Below are 25,001 nucleotides of genomic sequence, written 5' to 3'. Positions count from 1 at the left end.
TGCTACCGCGCCGCCATCTTGGATTCATCTTGGATTCATTTAAACATTATTTAAAAGCTTTATTAGTTAGTTAATTAGCTACAGAGAGACACACAAAACCAGACACAGACAGACAGACAGACTGATAGATAGACAGAGAGACAGACAGATAGACAGTCAAGTCAAGTCAATTTTATTTGTATAGCGCCTTTCACAACACACATCGTTTCAAAGCAGCTTTACAGAAGATCAGCATTAACAGACGATAAAACTGTAATGTCTATAATGTCGATGAATCATCATTGTGTAATTAGATAAAATACGATTCTTAATCGTGTTTAAAAATAATTAAATAATAATTGTATTAATAACCCCAGTGAGCAAGCTGTAGGCTGACTGTGGCAAAGAACACAAAACTCCATAAGATGTGGATTAATGGAGAATAATAACCTTGGGAGAAACCAGACTTACTGTGGGGCAGCTCAGTAATCCCTAACCAGACTCATGGGCCTGCTAACATCATGAATATAATGTAAATATTACTTGTGTATAGTTCAAATCATGGTTTAAAATTATTAAACTAAGTAAGGGTTAAGGGTCATTGTTTAAACATTGATTGTGTTTGAACTGTAAGATTAATGACCACAGGCTTTGAAGTCCATCTTGATTAATTGCAGAAGTTCACATAGATGCAATTGTCCTTGTTAATTGGCTGATGAAGGCTTTTGTTGGGAATAGTTAGTCTATGCATTCCATTTCAAGATCGTAGTCCATCAATAGACCAGAGGATGAACTGATACCAACTCCAACCTGCTTCACCTCGAAGTCCGTCATAATAGACCGAAGTGATGTTTGGCTGGCACCGGCTGCATTTAGTCATCATCATTCAGCGACAGGAAGCAGTGGAGTCCAACATGAAGCAGGAATGGTGCTGGATCTAGGGCTGGGGCGGTATGGATTTTTTCTAACCGTGGTTGAAAAGCAAGATATTCCCATGGTATAGCGGTAAACCGCATTAAATACATTACATTGGATCAGAGAAGTCCCCCGACAGACTTTGGCGCACACATCAGAAGTCGCTTTTGATAGACAGACTTTAAATATTGTCACCTACATCCGAAGAAAAAAACGAGCACAATTTGAAATAGTCAAATTTTCATCAAGCAGTAATTTGGCATGAACACTGTATAGATTTCCTTATTTAAGATTATTCTCAGATACATTCGCATTGAAGATGGGTCAGACATGATTTTGACCACTTTATTAAGTTTTGTTTTGTAGAAAGCCTTTCTTTAACTCAAAATTTCGTTTTGTATAAATTGTATCTTAATTTTAATCACTGTTTCATTAACTAATTGCCTGGAATTAATAAATAAGAAGCAAATATAGCAGACATATAATCAGCAGCAGGACGTGGAAGCGCCGATGCGATCTCTTGCGCGTGAGCTCTCTCATAAATGAACCGAAACTCGGCGGCTAGGCCTACTGCCTCACAGACATGAGAAATAAATAGAAATCTTAAAATGCATTTTAAACAAAATTCAAAACAAAATGATAAAATTTTAGGCTACAGTAGCCTAGTAGTCAGGTTTGCTGATGTGCGTTACTATTTATTTATTTATTTTTATCCCTGTGCGCCAATCGGAAACGGACTTCACTGCTGATATTCTGGGGATACAACATAGCCAATAGGCTATAGCCTACTAGGGACTTTAGCCTTTAAAATATCTTTGCTGCATTGGATCAGTCTCCTTTCTAGAACAGCCAAGAGCTTTCTAGCCTCGCGGCAGCAGCGTCTTGCATCGCTCAGACCTTAAAACAGTCAGCGCCGTGGATGCGGTTTTGAAAATTTATCAAAAAGCGTTGAGTGCGGACAGATGAGTTTTGTGATGCGGTTCGCGGATTAAATAATAATAGCCCATCCGCGCATCTCTAATACAAATGGAATGTTATTATGTGTCATGGAACATTGCGCTCCCCAACTCGCGAAAGGTCGGATTTGCTCCATATTTTGATAAGTTTTGTTTAGAAAACCTTGAATCCATGTAGGCTAATATCATTAGACATAATCCATATCATTAGAATCAATGAATCCATGTCATTAGACACAACGAATCCATGTCATTAGACACAACGTGCACACATGTGCAGGCCAATGTTTTTTTTGTTTTAGTTTTTTTGCGGTGACGACGGTGACAAGCAAAGACCCGCGGTTGGAGTCACGTGACCGCGGTATTGCGGTAATGCGGTAACCGTCCCAGCCCTAGCTGGATCCAGCCGGTTCTGGTGACCTCAGGATAGGAGTCCCGAGGTTGAGACAAGGAAACAAATAAAAAGATGTAAGCATAGATGCCATACAATTTATTGCAGAGTTAGAGATCATGATCACTGTTTCTGGTTCCGGCAGACCCAACTAAAGCAGCCTAATTGTGGATTGGAGGATAAATTAGGTGTATGCCTGGCTAAATAGAGGAGTCTTTAGTCTAGACTTAAACTGAGAGAGTGTGTCTGCATCTCGAACAGTGTTTGGGAGACCATTCCATAGTTTAGGAGCCAAATATGAAAAGGATCTACCTCCTTTTGTGGATTTTGATATTCTAGGAACTATTAACACGCCAGAATTTTGTGATCGTAATGAACGTGATGGAATATAGCGTGACAGAAGATCACTTAAGTACTGCTGAGCTAGACCATTCAAATCTTTGTATGTAGTTAACAGAATTTTAAAATGCTGCTGCATTTTGAACCAATTGAATTTTATTTATTGATCTTGCTGGACATCCTCCCAGTAATTCATTACAATATTCTAGTCTTGAGGTCATGAACGCATGAATTAGTTTTTCGGCATCAGCAACAGAGAGCATGTGCCTTCATTTAGCAATATTTCTGAGGTGGAAGAATGCTGTGCTACAAACATTTGTAATTTGATTTTCAAAAGGACAGATTGGTATCAAATATAACACCTAAATTCTTCGCTGTTGAAGATGATGCAACAGAATATCCATCTAGAGTCAAATTATATTTTAGTGGCTTATTTTTAGAGGTTTTTGGTCCAATAATTAGAACCTCTGTTTTGTCAAAATTGAGTAGAAGGAAATTTCTTGCCATCCAATCTTTTATTTAATTGATACACTCTGCTAATTTTGAGAATTGTGAAATCTCATCAGGTTTTGAAGAAATATAAAAGTTGTGTATCGTCAGCATAGCAGTGGAAACTTATTCCACGATTCCTGATAATATCTCCCAGGGGAAGCATATACATGGAGAAACGCAGAAGCCCTAAAACTGATCCCTGTGGCACTCCATATTTTACTTTTGTTTGGTTTGACAATTCCTCATTTACATAGACAAAGTGGTAGTGGTCTGCTAAATATGACCTAAACCATGCTAATGCAACTCCACTAATTCCAACATAAATCTCCAGCCTATTCAAGAGAATGTCAGTGATCTATCGTAGTCGAATGCAGCACTTAGATCTAAAACTACTAGAAGAGAAATGCAGCTGCGATCAGATGATAGAAAGATAGATAGATAGATAGATAGATAGATAGACAGACAGACAGACAGACAGACAGACAGACAGACAAAGACAGACAGATAGAAAGAAAAACATACATATAGATAGACAGACAGACAGACAGACAATTTAGACAGACAGACAGACAGACAGACAGATAGAAAGAAAAGACAGACATATAGATAGACATATAGATAGACAGACAGACACAAAGACAGACTGAAAGACAGACAGATAGAGAGATAAGACAGATAGACAGAAAGAAAAGACAGACATATAGATAGACATATAGACAGACAGATAGACAGACAGACAGACAGACAGACAGATAGATACACAAAACAGACAGACAGACAAAGAGACAGACAGAGAATAGATAGATAGATAGATAGATAGATAGATAGATAGATAGATAGATAGATAGACAGACAGACAAAGAGACAGACAGAGAATAGATAGATAGACAGAGAGTGGAGAGAGACAAAAAGTGGTGTAACATGTGCTCTCTTAGGTTCATTAAAGACCAGACGTGCTGCTGCATTCTGGATCATTTGGAGAGGTCTAATAGCACATGCAGGAAGGCCTGCAATGAGAGCGTTACAGTAGTCCAGTCTAGTTATGACAAGGGACTGAACGAGCAGTTGTGTGGCATGTACAGAGAGGAAGGGTGTTATCTTCCTGATATTGTAGAGTGTAAATCTACATGATCTTGTAGTCTTTGAAATGTGGTCAGTGAAATTTAGCTCATCATCAATGGTTACCCCTAGATTTCTGACCGTTTTGGAAGGTGAAACTGTAGTTGGACCCAGCTGCACGGTGATGTTGTGTTCAACAGCAGGGTTGGCTGGAAAGACAAGGAGTTCGGTCTTGGCTGGGTTGAGTTGGAGGTGGTGTTCCTTCATCCAGGCTGAGATGTCTGCCAGACAGGTAGCGATTCGTGCGGTCACTGTGGTGTCATTGGGCTGGAAAGACAAGTAGAGTTACGTGTCATCAGCATAGCTGATAGATAGATAGAAAGATAGATAGATAGACAGACAAAGAGACAGACAGATAGATAGATAGAAAAGACAGACAGACAAAGAGACAGACAGACAGACAGACAGATATTTAGGTAGATAGAAAGATAGATTTACGACTTGCAGATACAAATATATACACGCATATGCACATAGTGGATTTATTTTGATTAGTTATTTTTATATTTGTTAAACTAAATGTAATTATAGATTAAGGTGTAGTTCTTTTTACACAGCCTCTGCTTTGGCAATACTGTATCGTTTATATTCATGCCAATAAAGACCCTTTGAATTGTATTGAATTGAATAGTGGACATATTGAGACCTGCACTGTGCAAAACTGCTACAAAGTGGATATTTTAACAGAGAATCACAGACAGTTTCAATGCTGAACCTTTAGGGGGCGTCCACGTGTTTTTAAAACATGCAGATTTTATAAATATATATATGGCCAGTTAAATGGACAGCCTTTGCTGTCTCTCGTCCGTGTCTAGAAAAGCACTTCATAAATTAAATGAATTATTACTATTATTAATGTTATTATTAGTAGTATTATAGTTTTCTTGTTATTATCCTTATAAAGTCCATCAATACAATTTTCTCGTGTTATTGTATAATTCCACCTGAATTATTCACTTTAACACTGTGCTTGCAAAACTTAGAATGACATTAAAAATAATTTCTGCAACAGTACATCTCAGATGTAAAAACTCTTATCATTTGTGAGCATTTTTCCATAGACTCACATTGTATAGACTGCCGCCCAGTGGGGAAACAATAAAGGGCCAAGGAGTACGTTTTAGGCCGCCATGTTGGCTACTGAACGAGCGATCGTTCCCAAACTTTGCGCACACTATCGGGGTCATTCCACGAGAAACATATTACACTTTTGTGTGCCCTGCCTCAGGGCAACCCCTTTTATTACCATATAAATATGCTTAATATAGTCGGGCCTATATAAAGCCTCTGTGGAAGGAGTACGTTTTAGGCCGCCGTGTTGGCTACTGAACGAGCGATCGTTCCCAAACTTTGCGCACGCTATCGGGGTCTTTCCACGAGAAACATATTACACTTTTGTGTGTCCCGCCCCAGTGGAACCCGTTTTATTACAGTCCAAATATGCTTAATATAGGCGGCATGCTTAATATGGAGTGGTGGTGGCGTAGTGGACTAAAGCACATCACTGGTAATCAGAAGATTGCTGGTTCGATCCCCACAGCCACTACCATTGTGTCCTTGAGCAAGACACTTAATCCAAGTTGCTCGGGGAATTGTCCCTGTAATAAGTGCACTGTAATTCGCTTTGGACCATATATGATGCGGGCCATAGCGAAGCCCCGAATCTCCGCGAGCGTACCTCCCAGAGTCATGGGGCCAACGCTGGTCTTCTCGGCAACCCCAGGCCGAAACAGAACAGCAGCCACCCACAGACAAACATTTTTCCATAGACTGACATTGTATGGACTGTCGACCAGTGGCGGGGACTAAGCTATTACCACGTGCTGGTGGTTGGGAGCAGAGGGATTCAAGCCTTTAAGCTGAATTTTTACACTTTGAAGGGTCGTTACAAATGTAAATCTTCGGGCGCTCCCTAGACGTTTACAATTCGAGAGCTCGCTGGTGGATTGTTCCCTTCAATCGATTCCTTGAGTTTTCTTCAGTTGGTCTTAAAAAATGCTTTGAATTGTGAAAACCCATCGCAAAACCACGAAGTTACAATTTGAAGTCACTGGAGCCTCAGCCACTTCACGTATCGCTATTTATTGTTATTATATTGTTTTTAAAGCTCCTCTTGTCATAATAAAATTCATCATCCCTTCACTTGTCAACTCATTTCTAAAATGCAATGGTTATCCGGCTTCATCAAGTTGGACACGTTGAGAGTTGCAATGTCAAGTCACTTTTCTGGTTGACTGTAACTATCTATATTATGTCTTTTATGGGCATAAAAAACAAAAAATCATTGAAAAGTCAAAAAATGCTCCATTGTTCAACCTTATATAGATTTAATTATTTTTTTTTCTCCCTATGGCTTTTGTTTTTTTTATAATTGTTGTATGTGTGTTTTTAAAAAATGTTTTGCAATTTTTGACACAATTTCATGTAAGACCTTGGCATGATTATTAATAAAATAAAATAAAATAAATAACTAATAATAAAAAAATGATCTTTAAGGAAATCTGAATTGATGGATTGTTATTGTAATCGATGACTCAGCGATTGAACCGCGAAGGGGCTTTATTGGATTTCGCAGATTTCATTTCAAAGGACAAAACGCCCCTAACAAGTGTGTCATCTCAAGATATGTGTGGCAAGATTCGATGCCGTTTGTATTCTTAAAAGTTTTCAAGTCTTTCGGTTATTTTCTGATGCATTTGTTTTTGGAACAATTTCTTTAATATTTACTGGACTCAAGTCTGCTCTGCTCGCAACAAAATAATCTCCTCCTCACAAGCATGGCCCGATAAGTTTCATGAAATGATAATAATAATAAAGGATTGAGTTTATCCCACCCAACAATTCCTGCAAAAACATTTCAGCGTTCTTGTGAAAAATGCGTTCATTACCACAGTCGTATTCATGCAAATCTTAAAGACCTGCAAGTGACTTTTTTAAACCACTCACAACCTACGTGCAAAAGACTCTTCTACCTTTTCAGCGCTACATTTCCATTGCTCTCTTCTTCTGTTCATCTCTCCTCGTCACATGAAAGCAGACGGAATTCTGAATTCGATGACACCAAGCTTGGCAAAATCGGACCGACCGTCCTAAAGATTTATCTGTGAAACAATCCAGCCAATCAGATTCGATATGCAAATGAGGGTGGACATAATGAGGGTGGAAGTCGTAATTACCTCTATACCTAACCCTAACCCTAACCATTTTCGGGAGAGAGATGGCCCGTGCACAACCATGTCTGGGGCCCGTTGGGCCTGAGACTTGGAGTTTTTTTGCCCCTAACCCTAACCCCTGAATATAAAAACCCTAATCATCAAAACCTTAATTATATCAACCCAAATTGGAATAACCCTAATCATCAAAACCCTAATTATATAAACCCTAATTGGAATAACCCTAATTATATAAACCCTAATTGGAATAACCCTAATTATATAAACCCTAATTGGAATAACCCTAGTTATATAATCCCTAATTGGAATAACCCTATTTATATAAACCCTAATTGGAATAACCCTAGTTATATAATCCCTAATTGGAATAACCCTATTTATATAAACCCTAATTGGAATAACCCTATTTATATAAACCCTAATTGGAATAACCCTAGTTATATAATCCCTAATTGGAATAACCCTAGTTATATAAACCCTAATTGGAATAACCCTAATTATATAATCCCTAATTGGAATAAACCTAAAAGGAAGTGTTTTTCTGTAACTTTCTCATCACAAAGGTAGTTCTATTTCGGAGTGGGGTTTGCCCGAAACGAGGGAAGGGTTAAAACAACACCCAACCTAACCCTAACCACACAAAACCTGGGCTACTAATACCCCCACAAGAACCCTAAACCTAACCGCAGGAACCCGGCAGTGCAAAGACCTGATGGCAAAAGCACTAATTAGAATAACCCTAGAGGAAGGTGAACTGTTCTTAAACCCTAGCTAAGATATGTTTGTTTGTTGTTCCAGGTATGATCGGGTTCTTGTGTGTTGCTTTCAGGAGAGAGATGGCCCGTGCACAACCATGTCTAGGTTCTGTTGGGCCTGAGACTTGGAATTTTTTTGCCCCTAACCCTAACCCTAACCCTAACACTAACCCTAACCTAACTGGGCCTTAACGCTGACTTTGATCCTGGCTCTAACCTAACCTTGACTCTAACCCTAAACTTAACCTAAAGGGAAGATTGGAGGGAGTGGTGCTGGGTAGGTGACAGAGCGGGCCCCTGGTTGGGCTATGCCATCATTGGTGAAGGCTTGACTGAAGAACCACCTTGGGCGTCACGCAAGGTGGCCAGGCCACCAGGGAGTAACCGACCATTGCACCCTGCCTAGCGGATCTCCTGACCAGTCAAAAAGTTGGAGTAAAAAGGTCAAATGGACTGAGAGTTGGGATCTGGAGTTCGGAGAGGGTAATGTATACAAACACACACACACAACACACACACAAACATGCATACACACACTCACACATACACACACAAGCAGGTCAAATGCCCAGTCAAACATCCTCAACATAAACAATATACTCTTTAAAAGAGTAATTCACAGCCCAAACAAACAGAAGTATGTGAAGATTTGAAGTAAATGTGGTTCCCTTGCATTCTTGTTTGTGAAGTCACTTCCTTGTGTGTGACATCATCAATTTGTCTTTGTTCATGTGCTTCCTGTAAGAACACAGGGACCAAATCATTCAGTCATTTCTGCTCTGCCAAAATCTGTTATCCATTCATGTTTTATTTTCTGTGTCTGTGGAAAACCTCTCAACCTCAGAAAAGAAACAAAACACAAACCGTGATTTACATTGTAAGGTGAAGTGAAAGATGAAGATGTTTTATCTATGACACACTCTCTCTCTCTCTCTCTCTGTGTGTGTGTATCTGTAGTTAAGAAATGAGAAGAGAAAGTTATGGCAAGCAGCTGAGTTCAGGAATGTTCTCCAACAAGTTCTGACATGACTCAAGACAAGGGACTCCATGTTCACATAACTTCACTGTTTTAAAACACACATACACTCACACTACACACACACGCACACAGACACAGACACACACACACACACACACACACACACACACACACACACACACACACACACACACACACACACACACACACACACACACTCTTCCTAACTGTAGCATGAAAGAGCTTGAAGAAAAATGTTGCTCTCCACAACGATTCATAACACAGAACAACATTTTAAAACATGGACTGATAAAAATTAATCACTATACACTAAGTTGTGCACTGGTCTACTTTATTCACAAACGAACACAGAGAAACAGAAAAATATATGCAATACAATAAAAGCAGCATCATTACTGTAATATGTTCTGATGAAAATGTCTGTATTTTCTCACAAACACTGCTGTATGGTTATAAAGGATAGGACTCTTAACTGTTATGTTTTGTTAACATCTGTTTATATTATTCTCATTTGTAGGGTTAGATTTTGCAGCCTTTTTAACTCTTTTGGTAAGACGTCTAATTTTCTTGAATTGGAAGTGTCCTCGCCCCCTGTCTCACGTCCGCTGGGTAAGAGATGTTCTCTATTTTATGAAATTATTAAAAATTAAATACGCTCTTCGCTGACCAAGCACTATTTTTGTCAAGCTCTGGCAACCCCTTCTTGCACATGTCCTAACTCTCCAACTTGACCCTGCTCTTTGTGTTTGATTTGCCCCGTCCCCCCACCCAAAGTCAACCTAGATGAGCATGCTAATCCTGTATTGCTTGGTCAGTATATTGTGGGATTGCATTTTGTTTTATGTTATTGTTTTATTATTATTTTTTATATATATTTATTTTTTGTAAACTTCAGTGCATTTGTTCATTGATGCTTATTATTGTAGTGTATTTTTTGTCTTTGTAATATATCTTAAAATGTATAAATAAATCATATACAAAAAATTTAAAATACTAAGCACGAGAACTCGTGGTGTTGAAAGGGAATATTAAAAGTGTCGAGGCAGAGCTGAAGTGCCGAAAGTCATCCGATGGCCTCGATTGAAAAACAGATATAATACTATTTTGTCATGGAAGGTGGAGTGTTGGCTATTCAGGGCAAGACAGTCATACTTTGAGTCAGGGGGCAAAGCAGGGAAGCTTTTGGCTAGATATATAAAGCAGAGAGAGTCTTTTTCTATCATTCGCTCAGTGAAATCTGTTGGTGCTGAAATATTTACCTCAGACATTGATATTAATAATGCTTTTAAAAAATTCTGTATTGATCTCTGTATTTCCCCATCTTCGTCAACTGATAAAGATATTAGAAACTTTGTGGATACATTAGAACTTCCTAAACTTACGACTGAGCTAAACAAATATCTTGATTCTGAATTGGAGGAGCTTGGTGAGGTAATTAAGGCCTTGTCTACAGGCAAGGCTCCGGGGCCAGATGGCTTTGCTGCTGATTTTTTTTAGATCTTATGCTACAGAATTGGCTCCACTTTTGTTAGATGATTCTTAAAAAGGGAGTGTAAGAATTACTGTCCAATTTCCCTGATCCAGCTAGATGTAAAAATACTGTCAAAAATTCTGGCTAACTGATTAAGTAAAGTTATGACATCTCATCTATATGTATAGATCAGGTGGGGTTTATTCGGGGGCAGCTCTTCTGATAACATTAGGCGTTTCATCAATATCATGTGATCAGTGGCGAATGATCAGACTCCGGTCGCTGCCATCTCACTTGATGCCGAAAAGGCATTGGATATGTTAGAGTGGGATTATCTTTTTAAGATTTTGGAAATGTATGGGTTCGGGAATTATTTTATTGGATGGATTAAGCTACTTTAAAGACACCCGGTAGCGGTGGTACAAACAAATTGATTAATTTCAGATTATTTTACTCTGGATAGGGGCACCAGCAGGGTTGCCCTTTTTACCCATTATTGTTCTGTCTTGCCCTGGAACCATTAGCAGCCGCGATAAGAAAGGAGGATGATTTTCCAGGGGCGATGGTGGGAGGTGTGGTGCATAAGCTTTTGCTTTATGATGATATTTTATTATTCGTCTCCAACCCCACTAGATCTATGCCTTGCCTCCACAGAATACATTTTTTCCCCTCCCTTTTTGTCCCCAATTTGGAATGCCCAATTACCAATGTACTCTAAGTCCTCATGGTGGTGTAGTGACTCGCCTTAATCCGAGTGGCTGAGGACGAATCTCAGTTGCCTCCATGTCTGAGTCCGTCAGTCCGTGCATCTTATCACGTGACTCGTTGAGTGCGTTACAGTAGAGATGTAGCACGTGTGGAGGCTTCACACTATCCACCGCGGCATCCACACACCCCACCAAGAGGGAACCACATAAATGTGACCACAAGGAGGTTACCTCATGTGACTCTACCCTCCCTAGCAACCGGGCCAATTTGGTTGCTTAGGAGACCTGGCTGGAGTCACTCAGCACGCCCTGAATTCAAACTCGCAACTCCAGGGGTGGTAGTCAATGTCGATACTCGCTGAGATGCCCAGACCCCAATCAGAAGATGGGGACACAACCCAAGTTTTTTTATTCAAAATTTTGGTTGAAATTTCAGAGTTTATTGTGTGACGTATTGGGCACTCAAAATTAATTTCCCAGACCCTGTATTTTAGGTGGGGCGGTCATTGATGTAGTGGATAAGTGCATGAAGAATTAGGTCCTGGTCGGTGTTTTGTTAGGCAGAAAGGTCATCCTTAGTGGATGGAAGTCTGCTGGAGCACCCTCGATTCGTGAGTGGTACGCAGAGATGGGCAGGGTAGCGCAACACAAATTTGTTCATCAACAAATGTTAGCCTTTTTAGAAGGCTCTTAGGGAGGGGCAGTGGAGGGAGACTTTTTATTTTAAATGTGTGTGTTGCAACCTTTTTGTTTTTGAATGTATACTCTTTATGATTTTTTATTGTTTCTAAATATTTTCTATTTAAAGAAATTTTTTATTTTTGGATTGTTTAATGTTCGGTGGAAGGGTTGTAAATGTATATAATTTGATTCCAAATATTCTTTTTTTTTTTTTTACATGTGTTATTTGCAATCAATTAAAAAAATGGTTAATAACAACAAATTCTGCTCTGTAAGTGTTGGTCTTTGTGAGCCAACCTACTTTTAAAATGACTGCTATGCCCCTGATTGTAATGGTTTGTCTGTGTATATAAAAAGATCCTTCAAAGAAATAATTGACAGTCGATATTAATAACAACACACGAGTCGAAGACAATGGTGTGTGTAAGAACACGGTGACGTTTATAAATACCCGAATGTAAGTGCGGAAGTGCGCTTTAGGGAAGTGGGCGGGTGCGAGTGATTCCATTTTCAGCCAATCAGTGAGGAGATCATATGTCGCAGTGATTGACAGTCAGACCTGTCAATCAGCGACAAGAACTCAAAGCATGTATTTGATTGAAGCTCAGTAATGCCCAATCGCAGACAAAGCAATTCTGGCTCTGGTCCAATCACAACGGGAGAAGCGTCAGTGGGCGGGGCGGGCGCAAGCGGCTTTCGGGCGGTCCGGTTGTGCGTTCAGTGTGAATGTGGCAGCCACAGGGAGGGGCGACCGCTGTTTATTTGATTAATAAACGGTTTTCTGGGTGAAAATAAAAGTTTATTTACAACTGCGAGTATTCAGCATCTGCCAAGCGAGACACGAAAATTACGGCTGTCTTTTAATCGCAGGACGGATGAACTTTGAGCCATTAAAACGTTGGAATAATAGACTTTTTTCCTGAAAAATATTTAAATGTATTTATTGTGTTGTGGATGAATGAATCGTCCCGTCGGGATGGAGCAGGTGAATGTTCTCAAGAGATTCATTGAAGCCGTGAAAAGCGAAGAACAGAAGGGAGAAGATAACTTCAGCTCGGACTTTATGGTAAAAATCTCACTGATGAATGAGACAATAATACACACACAAACACACACATCACTGTCACAGATACACACTCAATATAATACACACATTCAGTGTAACACACCTAATCTGATCATGTTCACAGCCTTTACTCAGTCAATGAGATCAACTCACGTGAGGCCTACACACACACACACACAAATATACTCACACACACAAATATAAACACACAAATATACTCACACACACACACAAATATACACTCACACAAACACGCACACACTTAAACACGCATGCACACATACAAACACATACACGCACACACACTCTCGCTCACACAAACACACACACTCTCACACAAACACATACACACACACTCTCACACACGGTATGCAGATATTTTGTCAGTTGTTGTTGCTACATTGATTATGATTGAAACATTCTCAGTGTTTGTTTCATTATTTATCACACAAACACTCTGAAACAACAGCACAACATGTTAAGGCTGACTGACATCACATTTCTCACACTGAAGAACTTTATATTCTTTCTTATGTTTCTGTTCCTCTTTTTTCATAACAAGTGAAAATGTGTGGTAGATGATTGAGTGATGTTGTTCTCACATGTTCATATGGAGCTCAGTGAATGAATGTGTCTGTACATGCAGAAGAACACCGGATCTGTCTGAACTTACATCAATACCTTTTCTTGTTTTGGGTTATTGAGCATTAAATAAACCAGACCGCAACATCAGATGCTGATAGTGTTGAATTATCATGTAATTAGCACACACACATTGTGTTCTTCAGTGTTGACTGTGTGTCCTCACTGGGGCAGTTGTTCAGGATGGAGGGGCAGAAGTTTGATGATGTCACATCTGTCAGTTTGGAGGTTTTTCATCTTTTCAGCAGGAACAATCAGTCTGATGATAAGAAAGGTTACACAGCTGTGTGTGTGATGCTGCACAACTGTATCATGTCGGCCATTGTTCCACCTCAACACTGACAGGAAAGGAAGTATTACAACACACAGCTTCCTGTGTTTAATGAGGTACATGGAGGAGGAGAGGCGTGTGTGCGTGTGTGTGTGTTTGTGTGTGTGTTTACTGAACTGCTGTTAATGTAATTGACATGAGAAAACACGATTATTGTTCACTAGAGGAGAATTGAATACTGCTCCATTTGCTGTTCTTGTGGATTGTAGAATAAGTGATTTAGCATTCAATTCTGTTTCATAAACATGCTCTCAAAACGTCTTTGATTGAAGTTAAAGATGACGTGTGTTATTTCTGCAGCAGCACATCAGCGTCACACAGAAAACACTTGAGTTAACCAGTGGTGTGCGTTCAGGACGGGACGACCTGTTACAATGACCACTAGCAGATGTTTATAAATGTTTAAATTCATCTGTCCTTGTGTCACTATCATCTTGTGAACTTTGCCTTCATGAACTCATTTTCTCACACATTATCATTTAAAACATAAAGGAACCTCTTTCCAGTTAATCATGTTTAACCAGTTAACAGTTGCTCATCCATTAACACTGTTCCTGTGTGTCTTTACAGCGATTGCGCCGATTATCAACTAAATACAGAACTGAGAAAATCTACCCGACTAATGTTGGTGAGCAGGAGGAGAATGTGAAGAAAAACAGATATAAAGACATTCTTCCGTGTGAGTACCTCATTGGGATGTGCAGAACTTCTCATTTTCTTAATCGACTGGTCAATGTAAAGATAATAATGTATAATAAGGCTCCACTATCATATGCGTTTCAGCGCAGCACTTTTTCATGTAACTAACGGGTATTCATCAAATAAATAGGCTTAATAACTATAACATCTTTATTGCACAGAAATTTCAAAGAAATAAAGTCTTCATTAAAGAACAGCATAAAACCGTTTATGCACATCCTGAACACAGAAAGCTGTAACTAAACAAAATCAGTAAAAGACTTGAATCTCTCCACAAACACGAGAACATTAATCACAGCAGAGGATTTAACGTCTGACAGTGATCATCTTGAAATGTGTTTCATAAAGAATCATTTTAAAACATTAGAGAGAGAGAAATTCTTGCAGAGGTTTATTGTGCTGACTGTTAAACACAGGACGTTATCATCACACAAAACCACTCTCGAAGAAGTTACATCTCAATTCAGTTTAAAATCACCAGCACAAAAAACATTAATGTTAGTTGATGTGACTTCACTAATGGACTAGTCAGTTGTTAGACGATTAGTCGACCACCCTGGGACATCCCATGTACCTCATTTATTGGCTAACCCTAACTAACTCATTCTGTCATGTGATTAAAGCATGTGCACATGTTGTTGTTGTGTGTGTTAATGATGTAAAGCAGTGAACTGAAAACATGGATTTCACTGTGTACTTGAGGAATTACCACTTAAAAAAAAATATTAGTCGATATGGTCAAAAAATGTAAGTAATGTTTAAACAGTTAATATTTATGTGTGGAAGACACTTGTAGCTGAACATATGTGCATGTATATGGGAAAATCCCCTGCTAGGTGTGTGTTAGATGATTTTAACACATGGCATGGAGACACAGAACTATCTGATGCCAATTCAAGCGAGTTAAAATCGTTTAAGACACATAATAATTGTCTGTTTAACTCTAGCGCATAAACTCTATGCCGATACTTCAAATGTCATGAAAAACTGGTTTGAAACACTTTTGTCGGGAAAATTGTCATTAACGACAAAATATAGTGTCACGTGACAGAATTTGCCCCAATCGTTAGCCTGTGTTAATCACGACGACAAGATAAACATCCTTGAAAGCGAATTTATTTAGAGTGATTATGGATTTATCTTAATGGCATATAGATCTGATACCGCAAACATGACATTTCCGGGAGTGCCAATTAACCTTATAACATAAACATATAACTCTATAACCCAAACATAAACATATAACCCTATAACTCTATAACCCAAACATAAACATATAACCCTATAACTCTATAACCCAAACATAAACATATAACCCTATAACCCAAACATAAACATATAACCCTATAACTCTATAACCCAAACATAAACATATAACCCTATAACTCTATAACCCAAACATAAACATATAACCCTATAACTCTATAACCCAAACATAAACATATAACCCTATAACTCTATAACCCAAACATAAACATATAACCCTATAACTCTATAACCCAAACATAAACATATATAACCCTATAACTCTATAACCCAAACATAAACATATAACCCTATAACTCTATAACCCAAACATAAACATATAACCCTATAACTCTATAACCCAAACATAAACATATAACCCTATAACTCTATAACCCAAACATAAACATATAACCCTATAACTCTATAACCCAAACATAAACATATAACCCTATAACTCTATAACCCAAACATAAACATATAACCCTATAACTCTATAACCCAAACATAAACATATAACCCTATAACTCTATAACCCAAACATAAACATATAACCCTATAACTCTATAACCCAAACATAAACATATAACCCTATAACTCTATAACCCAAACATAAACATATAACCCTATAACTCTATAACCCAAACATAAACATATAACCCTATAACTCTATAACCCAAACATAAACATATAACCCTATAACTCTATAACCCAAACATAAACATATAACCCTATAACTCTATAACCCAAACATAAACATATAACCCTATAACTCTATAACCCAAACATAAACATATAACCCTATAACTCTATAACCCAAACATAAACATATAACCCTATAACTCTATAACCCAAACATAAACATATAACCCTATAACTCTATAACCCAAACATAAACATATAACCCTATAACTCTATAACCCAAACATAAACATATAACCCTATAACTCTATAACCCAAACATAAACATATAACCCTATAACTCTATAACCCAAACATAAACATATAACCCTATAACTCTATAACCCAAACATAAACATATAACCCTATAACCCAAACATAAACATATAACCCTATAACCCAAACATAAACATATAACCCTATAACTCTATAACCCAAACATAAACATATAACCCTATAACTCTATAACCCAAACATAAACATATAACCCTATAACTCTATAACCCAAACATAAACATATAACTCTATAACCCAAACATAAACATATAACTCTATAACCCAAACATAAACATATAACCCTATAACTCTATAACCCAAACATAAACATATAACCCTATAACTCTATAACCCAAACATAAACATATAACCCTATAACTCTATAACCCAAACATAAACATATAACCCTATAACTCTATAACCCAAACATAAACATATAACCCTATAACTCTATAACCCAAACATAAACATATAACCCTATAACTCTATAACCCAAACATAAACATATAACCCTATAACTCTATAACCCAAACATAAACATATAACCCTATAACTCTATAACCCAAACATAAACATATAACCCTATAACTCTATAACCCAAACATAAACATATAACCCTATAACTCTATAACCCAAACATAAACATATAACCCTATAACTCTATAACCCAAACATAAACATATAACCCTATAACTCTATAACCCAAACATAAACATATAACCCTATAACCCAAACACAAACATAAACATATAACCCTATAACTCTATAACCCAAACATAAACATATAACCCTATAACTCTATAACCCAAACATAAACATATAACCCTATAACTCTATAACCCAAACATAAACATATAACCCTATAACTCTATAACCCAAACATAAACATATAACCCTATAACTCTATAACCCAAACATAAACATATAACCCTATAACTCTATAACCCAAACATAAACATATAACCCTATAACTCTATAACCCAAACATAAACATATAACCCTATAACTCTATAACCCAAACATAAACATATAACCCTATAACTCTATAACCCAAACATAAACATATAACCCTATAACTCTATAACCCAAACATAAACATATAACCCTATAACTCTATAACCCAAACATAAACATATAACCCTATAACTCTATAACCCAAACATAAACATATAACCCTATAACTCTATAACCCAAACATAAACATATAACCCTATAACTCTATAACCCAAACATAAACATATAACCCTATAACTCTATAACCCAAACATAAACATATAACCCTATAACTCTATAACCCAAACATAAACATATAACCCTATAACTCTATAACCCAAACATAAACATATAACCCTATAACTCTATAACCCAAACATAAACATATAACCCTATAACTCTATAACCCAAACATAAACATATAACCCTATAACTCTATAACCCAAACATAAACATATAACCCTATAACTCTATAACCCAAACATAAACATATAACCCTATAACTCTATAACCCAAACATAAACATATAACCCTATAACTCTATAACCCAAACATAAACATATAACCCTATAACTCTATAACCCAAACATAAACATATAACCCTATAACTCTATAACCCAAACATAAACATATAACCCTATAACTCTATAACCCAAACATAAACATATAACCCTATAACTCTATAACCCAAACATAAACATATAACCCTATAACTCTATAACCCAAACACATAAACATATAACCCTATAACTCTATAACCCAAACATAAACATATAACCCTATAACTCTATAACCCAAACATAAACATATAACCCTATAACTCTATAACCCAAACATAAACATATAACCCTATAACTCTATAACCCAAACATAAACATATAACCCTATAACTCTATAACCCAAACATAAACATATAACCCTATAACTCTATAACCCAAACATAAACATATAACCCTATAACTCTATAACCCAAACATAAACATATAACCCTATAACTCTATAACCCAAACATAAACATATAACCCTATAACTCTATAACCCAAACATAAACATATAACCCTATAACCCAAACCCAAACATAAACATATAACCCTATAACTCTATAACCCAAACATAAGCATATAACCCTATAACTCTATAACCCAAACATAAACATATAACCCTATAACTCTATAACCCAAACATAAACATATAACCCTATAACTCTATAACCCAAACATAAACATATAACCCTATAACTCTATAACCCAAACATAAACATATAACCCTATAACTCTATAACCCAAACATAAACATATAACTCTATAACCCAAACATAAACATATAACTCTATAACCCAAACATAAACATATAACTCTATAACCCAAACATAAACATATAACCCTATAACTCTATAACCCAAACATAAACATATAACCCTATAACTCTATAACCCAAACATAAACATATAACCCTATAACTCTATAACCCAAACATAAACATATAACCCTATAACTCTATAACCCAAACATAAACATATAACTCTATAACCCAAACATAAACATATAACTCTATAACCCAAACATAAGCATATAACCCTATAACTCTATAACCCAAACATAAACATATAACCCTATAACTCTATAACCCAAACATAAGCATATAACCCTATAACTCTATAACCCAAACATAAGCATATAACCCTATAACCCAAACATAAGCATATAACCCTATAACTCTATAACCCAAACATAAACATATAACTCTATAACCCAAACATAAGCATATAACCCTATAACTCTATAACCCATACATAAACATATAACTCTCTAACCCAAACATAAACATATAACCCTATAACCCAAACATAAGCATATAACCCTATAACTCTATAACCCAAACATAAACATATAACCCTATAACTCTATAACCCAAACATAAACATATAACTCTCTAACCCAAACATAAACATATAACCCTATAACCCAAACATAAGCATATAACCCTATAACTCTATAACCCATACATAAACATATAACTCTCTAACCCAAACATAAACATATAACCCTATAACCCAAACATAAACATATAACCCTATAACCCAAACATAAGCATATAACCCTATAACTCTATAACCCAAACATAAGCATATAACCCTATAACTCTATAACCCATACATAAACATATAACTCTCTAACCCAAACATAAACATATAACCCTATAACCCAAACATAAGCATATAACCCTATAACTCTATAACCCATACATAAACATATAACTCTCTAACCCAAACATAAACATATAACCCTATAACTCTATAACCCAAACATAAACATATAACTCTCTAACCCAAACATAAACATATAACTCTATAACCCAAACATAAACATATAACTCTCTAACCCAAACATAAACATATAACCCTATAACTCTATAACCCAAACATAAACATATAACCTCTAACCCAAACATAAACATATAACTCTATAACCCAAACATAAACATATAACTCTCTAACCCAAACATAAACATATAACCCTATAACTCAATAACCCAAACATAAACATATAACTCTATAACCCAAACATAAGCATATAACCCTATAACTCTATAACCCATACATAAACATATAACTCTATAACCCAAACATAAGCATATAACCCTATAACTCAATAACCCAAACATAAACATATAACTCTATAACCCAAACATAAACATATAACTCTATAACCCAAACATAAGCATATAACCCTATAACTCTATAACCCATACATAAACATATAACTCTATAACCCAAACATAAGCATATAACCCTATAACTCAATAACCCAAACATAAACATATAACTCTATAACCCAAACATAAGCATATAACCCTATAACTCAATAACCCAAACATAAACATATAACTCTATAACCCAAACATAAACATATAACTCTATAACCCAAACATAAGCATATAACCCTATAACTCAATAACCCAAACATAAACATATAACTCTATAACCCAAACATAAGCATATAACCCTATAACTCAATAACCCAAACATAAACATATAACTCTATAACCCAAACATAAACATATAACTCTCTAACCCAAACATAAACATATAACCCTATAACTCAATAACCCAAACATAAACATATAACTCTATAACCCAAACATAAGCATATAACCCTATAACTCAATAACCCAAACATAAACATATAACTCTATAACCCAAACATAAGCATATAACCCTATAACTCTATAACCCATACATAAACATATAACTCTATAACCCAAACATAAACATATAACTCTATAACCCAAACATAAGCATATAACCCTATAACTCTATAACCCAAACATAAACATATAACTCTATAACCCAAACATAAGCATATAACCCTATAACTCTATAACCCAAACATAAACATATAACCCTATAACTCTATAACCCAAACATAAACATATAACTCTCTAACCCAAACATAAACATATAACTCTATAACCCAAACATAAACATATAACTCTCTAACCCAAACATAAACATATAACCCTATAACTCTATAACCCAAACATAAACATATAACTCTATAACCCATACATAAACATATAACTCTCTAACCCAAACATAAGCATATAACCCTATAACTCTATAACCCAAACATAAACATATAACTCTCTAACCCAAACATAAACATATAACCCTATAACTCTATAACCCTAACATGACACTTCAGGAGTGCCAACACAAATATCTTGTATCATGCACCGGTCATCAACAAGTACAAGGAGAACAAATGAATGGCCACTGTTTGTGATTAATTTAATCGCGATAGACATCCGTTTATTTCTTAAAGTTACTTTTCCACATCATTCAAAATAATAGACAATAGTCGTGGAATTATCCCATCATACAAAAAACATAATTTCTGTGCACAAAGATGTTTTACATTAAAAATAAATACACAATACTGGAGAAAAGCTTCAGTGTGCTTTTCTGGAACACTTACAGCCCAATTATATACAATTAATGTTTATACTTTTGAAAATATGCTGGCAAAATGTCCTGTATTAAATAAAAAGCATTAATTTAAATTAATTGACACATTGTTTAAATAATATTGTTAGGCCTATAAATGCCTTTACACAAACTTAAATGAGCTTTACCCTGTTCTGTAGATGAATAAAATCGTCTGAATTACGTTCTCAGAATGTTCTAGACTTTTCTCAAGACTGTGTGCCCAATTATTTGGCAAGTGAGCATTCTGATCTCATCATTATTCCCATGCACATTTTACATCTCCAAACCATATAAACTTGAACGCTTATTGGATTCAATCATTTTCAGGTGGTATGTATTTGTGTAATGAGGGAGGGTGTGGCGACAGTGACGAACACCTTATATCAAGGTGTGCATCATTATTAGGCAGCTTCATCACCTCGGTTAAAATGGGCCAAAAAAGAGATTTAACCGACACTGAAATGTCCAATATTGTAAAATGCCTTTCAGACGGATGCAACACTCTTTAAATAGCTAAACTATTGAGGCATGACCACCGGACAACAGAATTCAACGTGAAGCTACTAGGAAACCATTATCCTCCAATGCCACCATATTCCAGAACTGCAACCTACCTGGAGTGCCCAGAAGTACAAGGTGCCAAGTGCCCAGAGACATGGGCAAGGTCAAGAAGACCGAAACACGACCACCACTGAATATATTCACAAAATGAAGCGTCAAGACATTTTCAAAGGTTTTGTGGCCAGATGAAATGAGAGTGACTCTTGATGGACCAGATGGATGGGCTGTTGGATGGATCACTAATGGGCACAGGGCACCACTTCGAGTCAGGTGCCAGCAAGGTGGCGGAGGGACTAGTATGGACTGCTATCATTATGGATGAAGTAGTTGGAACATTTTGAGTTGTAGACGGACTGAAACTCAACTCTCAAACCTAATACCAGTTTCTGGAAAGTTCTTTCTTCAAGCAGTGGTACAGGAAGTCCTCAGCATTCAAGAAGTCCATGATCTTTATATGGGACAATGCTCCATCACATGCTTCCAAGCCTCAAAGATGCCCAAATAATGACTTGGCCCCCTTCCTCACCTGACTTTAATCCTACTGAGACCTTGGGGGCCCTTCTCAAACAGTGAGGGAAGACAATGCACCTCTTTGAACACCATTTGGGAGACTGTGGTTGCTGCTTCAATGAAAGTTGATCGTGAACAGATCGAGAAACTGACAGACTCATGGATGGACGGCTCATGGCCGTTATTGAAAAGAAGGGTGGCTATATTGGTCACTGAATATTTTTGGAAGGCCAAAAATTTTATTTAATTGTAATTTTGTTACTTATTTGATGCACCTACTCTAAAAACTGAGATTAAATAATTGAGTTGGGAGAAATTATTTTAGTAATTTAGTTGCCTAATAATTGTGCACACAAATATCCCCCTGAGAAAGACAAAACTCACTTTTCCTTTTTTAAAATTCAGGTTTGAGGTTCAGTAACATTTGGGATTGACTGAGATTGTGTTTGTTCAGTTTGTTGAGGAATATAATTCGCCTAATAATTGGGCACGCAGTGTAAACTAACAGAACTATTTGTCCAATGAGTTTCAGAAAACCAGCTTTTGAAAATTTTAAATGTATAAATATATTAAATCTCACCATCTTCACCTCAGATCACATTTACTGCTTCAGAAAATATAAATTACATTACGACATTAAATTAATTTAGATGATGATCAAGTTCAGTTGGTGGTTAAAAGTCGCTGGAGAAATCTGCGGGACATGATGCCGTTGTCATGGCGATGCTTTAGATCAGATGATTAAAATATTGAATATGAGGAATGTATCATGTATGTAACACTGATATTACACGCATCAATGTTTCTTTAATATCTGTCACACATCAGAAACACATCCATGATGATCCTGATACTGACACTGAAAGTTTCTCCAATACTTGAACATGATGATCCGCTTTCGGGTCGTAACCGATGGCAACCTGTGATAGGTGCAACATCAGGACCGATATTACAGTCCCGTCAGAAGAGCAATTGCAATTCCTCCTCTTCTGATGTCATTTATTAGTTAATTATAATGACAGTAAACTGGTTAATTTCAATGAAATATCTCAATAATCTCCCAATTTTACCAAAACCTAAATCGATAAAAGTCTATTTGAATGGAAATGGGCAGAAAACGACAAATTTCTCAAACATTTTTTTACACATTTTCACATTGTCGAAAAACAAAATTGCACAAAATGTGGATGGAAACTAGACTATTGACACGTGCCAGCATTGATTAGTTAAAGCCGGCATTGATTAGTTAAAGCCGGCATTGATTAGATAAAGCCGGCATTGATTAGATAAAGCCGGCATTGATTAAAGCCGGCATTGATTAGTTAAAGCCGGCATTGATTAGTTAAAGCCGGCATTGATTAGATAAAGCCGGCATTGATTAGTTAAAGCCGGCATTGATTAGATAAAGCCGGCATTGATTAGTTAAAGCCGGCATTGATTAGTTAAAGCCGGCATTGATTAGTTAAAGCCGGCATTGATTAGATAAAGCCGGCATTGATTAGTTAAAGCCGGCATTGATTAGTTAAAGCCGGCATTGATTAGTTAAAGCCGGCATTGATTAGTTAAAGCCGGCATTGATTAGATAAAGCCGGCATTGATTAGTTAAAGCCGGCATTGATTAGTTAAAGCCGGCATTGATTAGATAAAGCCGGCATTGATTAGTTAAAGCCGGCATTGATTAAAGCGCATTGATTAGTTAAGCGGCATTGATTAGTTAAAGCCGTGCATTGATTAAAGCCGGCATTGATTAGTTAAAGCCGGCATTGATTAGTAAGCGGCATTGATTAGATAAAGCCGGCATTGATTAGTTAAAGCCGGCATTGATTAGTAAAGTCGGCATTGATTAGATAAAGCCGGCATTGATTAGATAAAGCCGGCATTGATTAGATTAAAGCCGGCATTGATTAGATAAAGCCGGCATTGATTAGTTAAAGCCGGCATTGATTAGTTAAAGCCGGCATTGATTAGATAAAGCCGGCATTGATTAGTTAAAGCCGGCATTGATTAGTTAAAGCCGGCATTGATTAGATA

At 36.6% G+C, this 25,001-nt stretch overlaps 1 protein-coding gene across 2 annotated transcripts in view; it reads left to right on the top strand.

Moving 5' to 3' along the window:
- Positions 1 to 12,710: 12,710 nt before the first annotated feature.
- The window catches only part of LOC127637254 (tyrosine-protein phosphatase non-receptor type 12-like), a 39,492-nt gene continuing 27,201 nt past the window's right edge, over positions 12,711 to 25,001 (top strand). For both annotated transcript variants that reach the window (XM_052118207.1, XM_052118206.1), the window contains exons 1-2: positions 12,711 to 13,044; positions 14,588 to 14,696. In XM_052118207.1, the coding sequence (XP_051974167.1) occupies positions 12,937 to 13,044; positions 14,588 to 14,696 (217 nt within the window). In that variant the 5' untranslated portion in view covers positions 12,711 to 12,936. The remainder of the gene's footprint in view (positions 13,045 to 14,587; positions 14,697 to 25,001) is intronic.

This window comes from Xyrauchen texanus, chromosome 45 (assembly GCF_025860055.1).
Source record: "Xyrauchen texanus isolate HMW12.3.18 chromosome 45, RBS_HiC_50CHRs, whole genome shotgun sequence".
Lineage (NCBI taxonomy): Eukaryota > Metazoa > Chordata > Actinopteri > Cypriniformes > Catostomidae > Xyrauchen > Xyrauchen texanus.
This window is presented reverse-complemented; position numbering and strand designations above follow the sequence as displayed.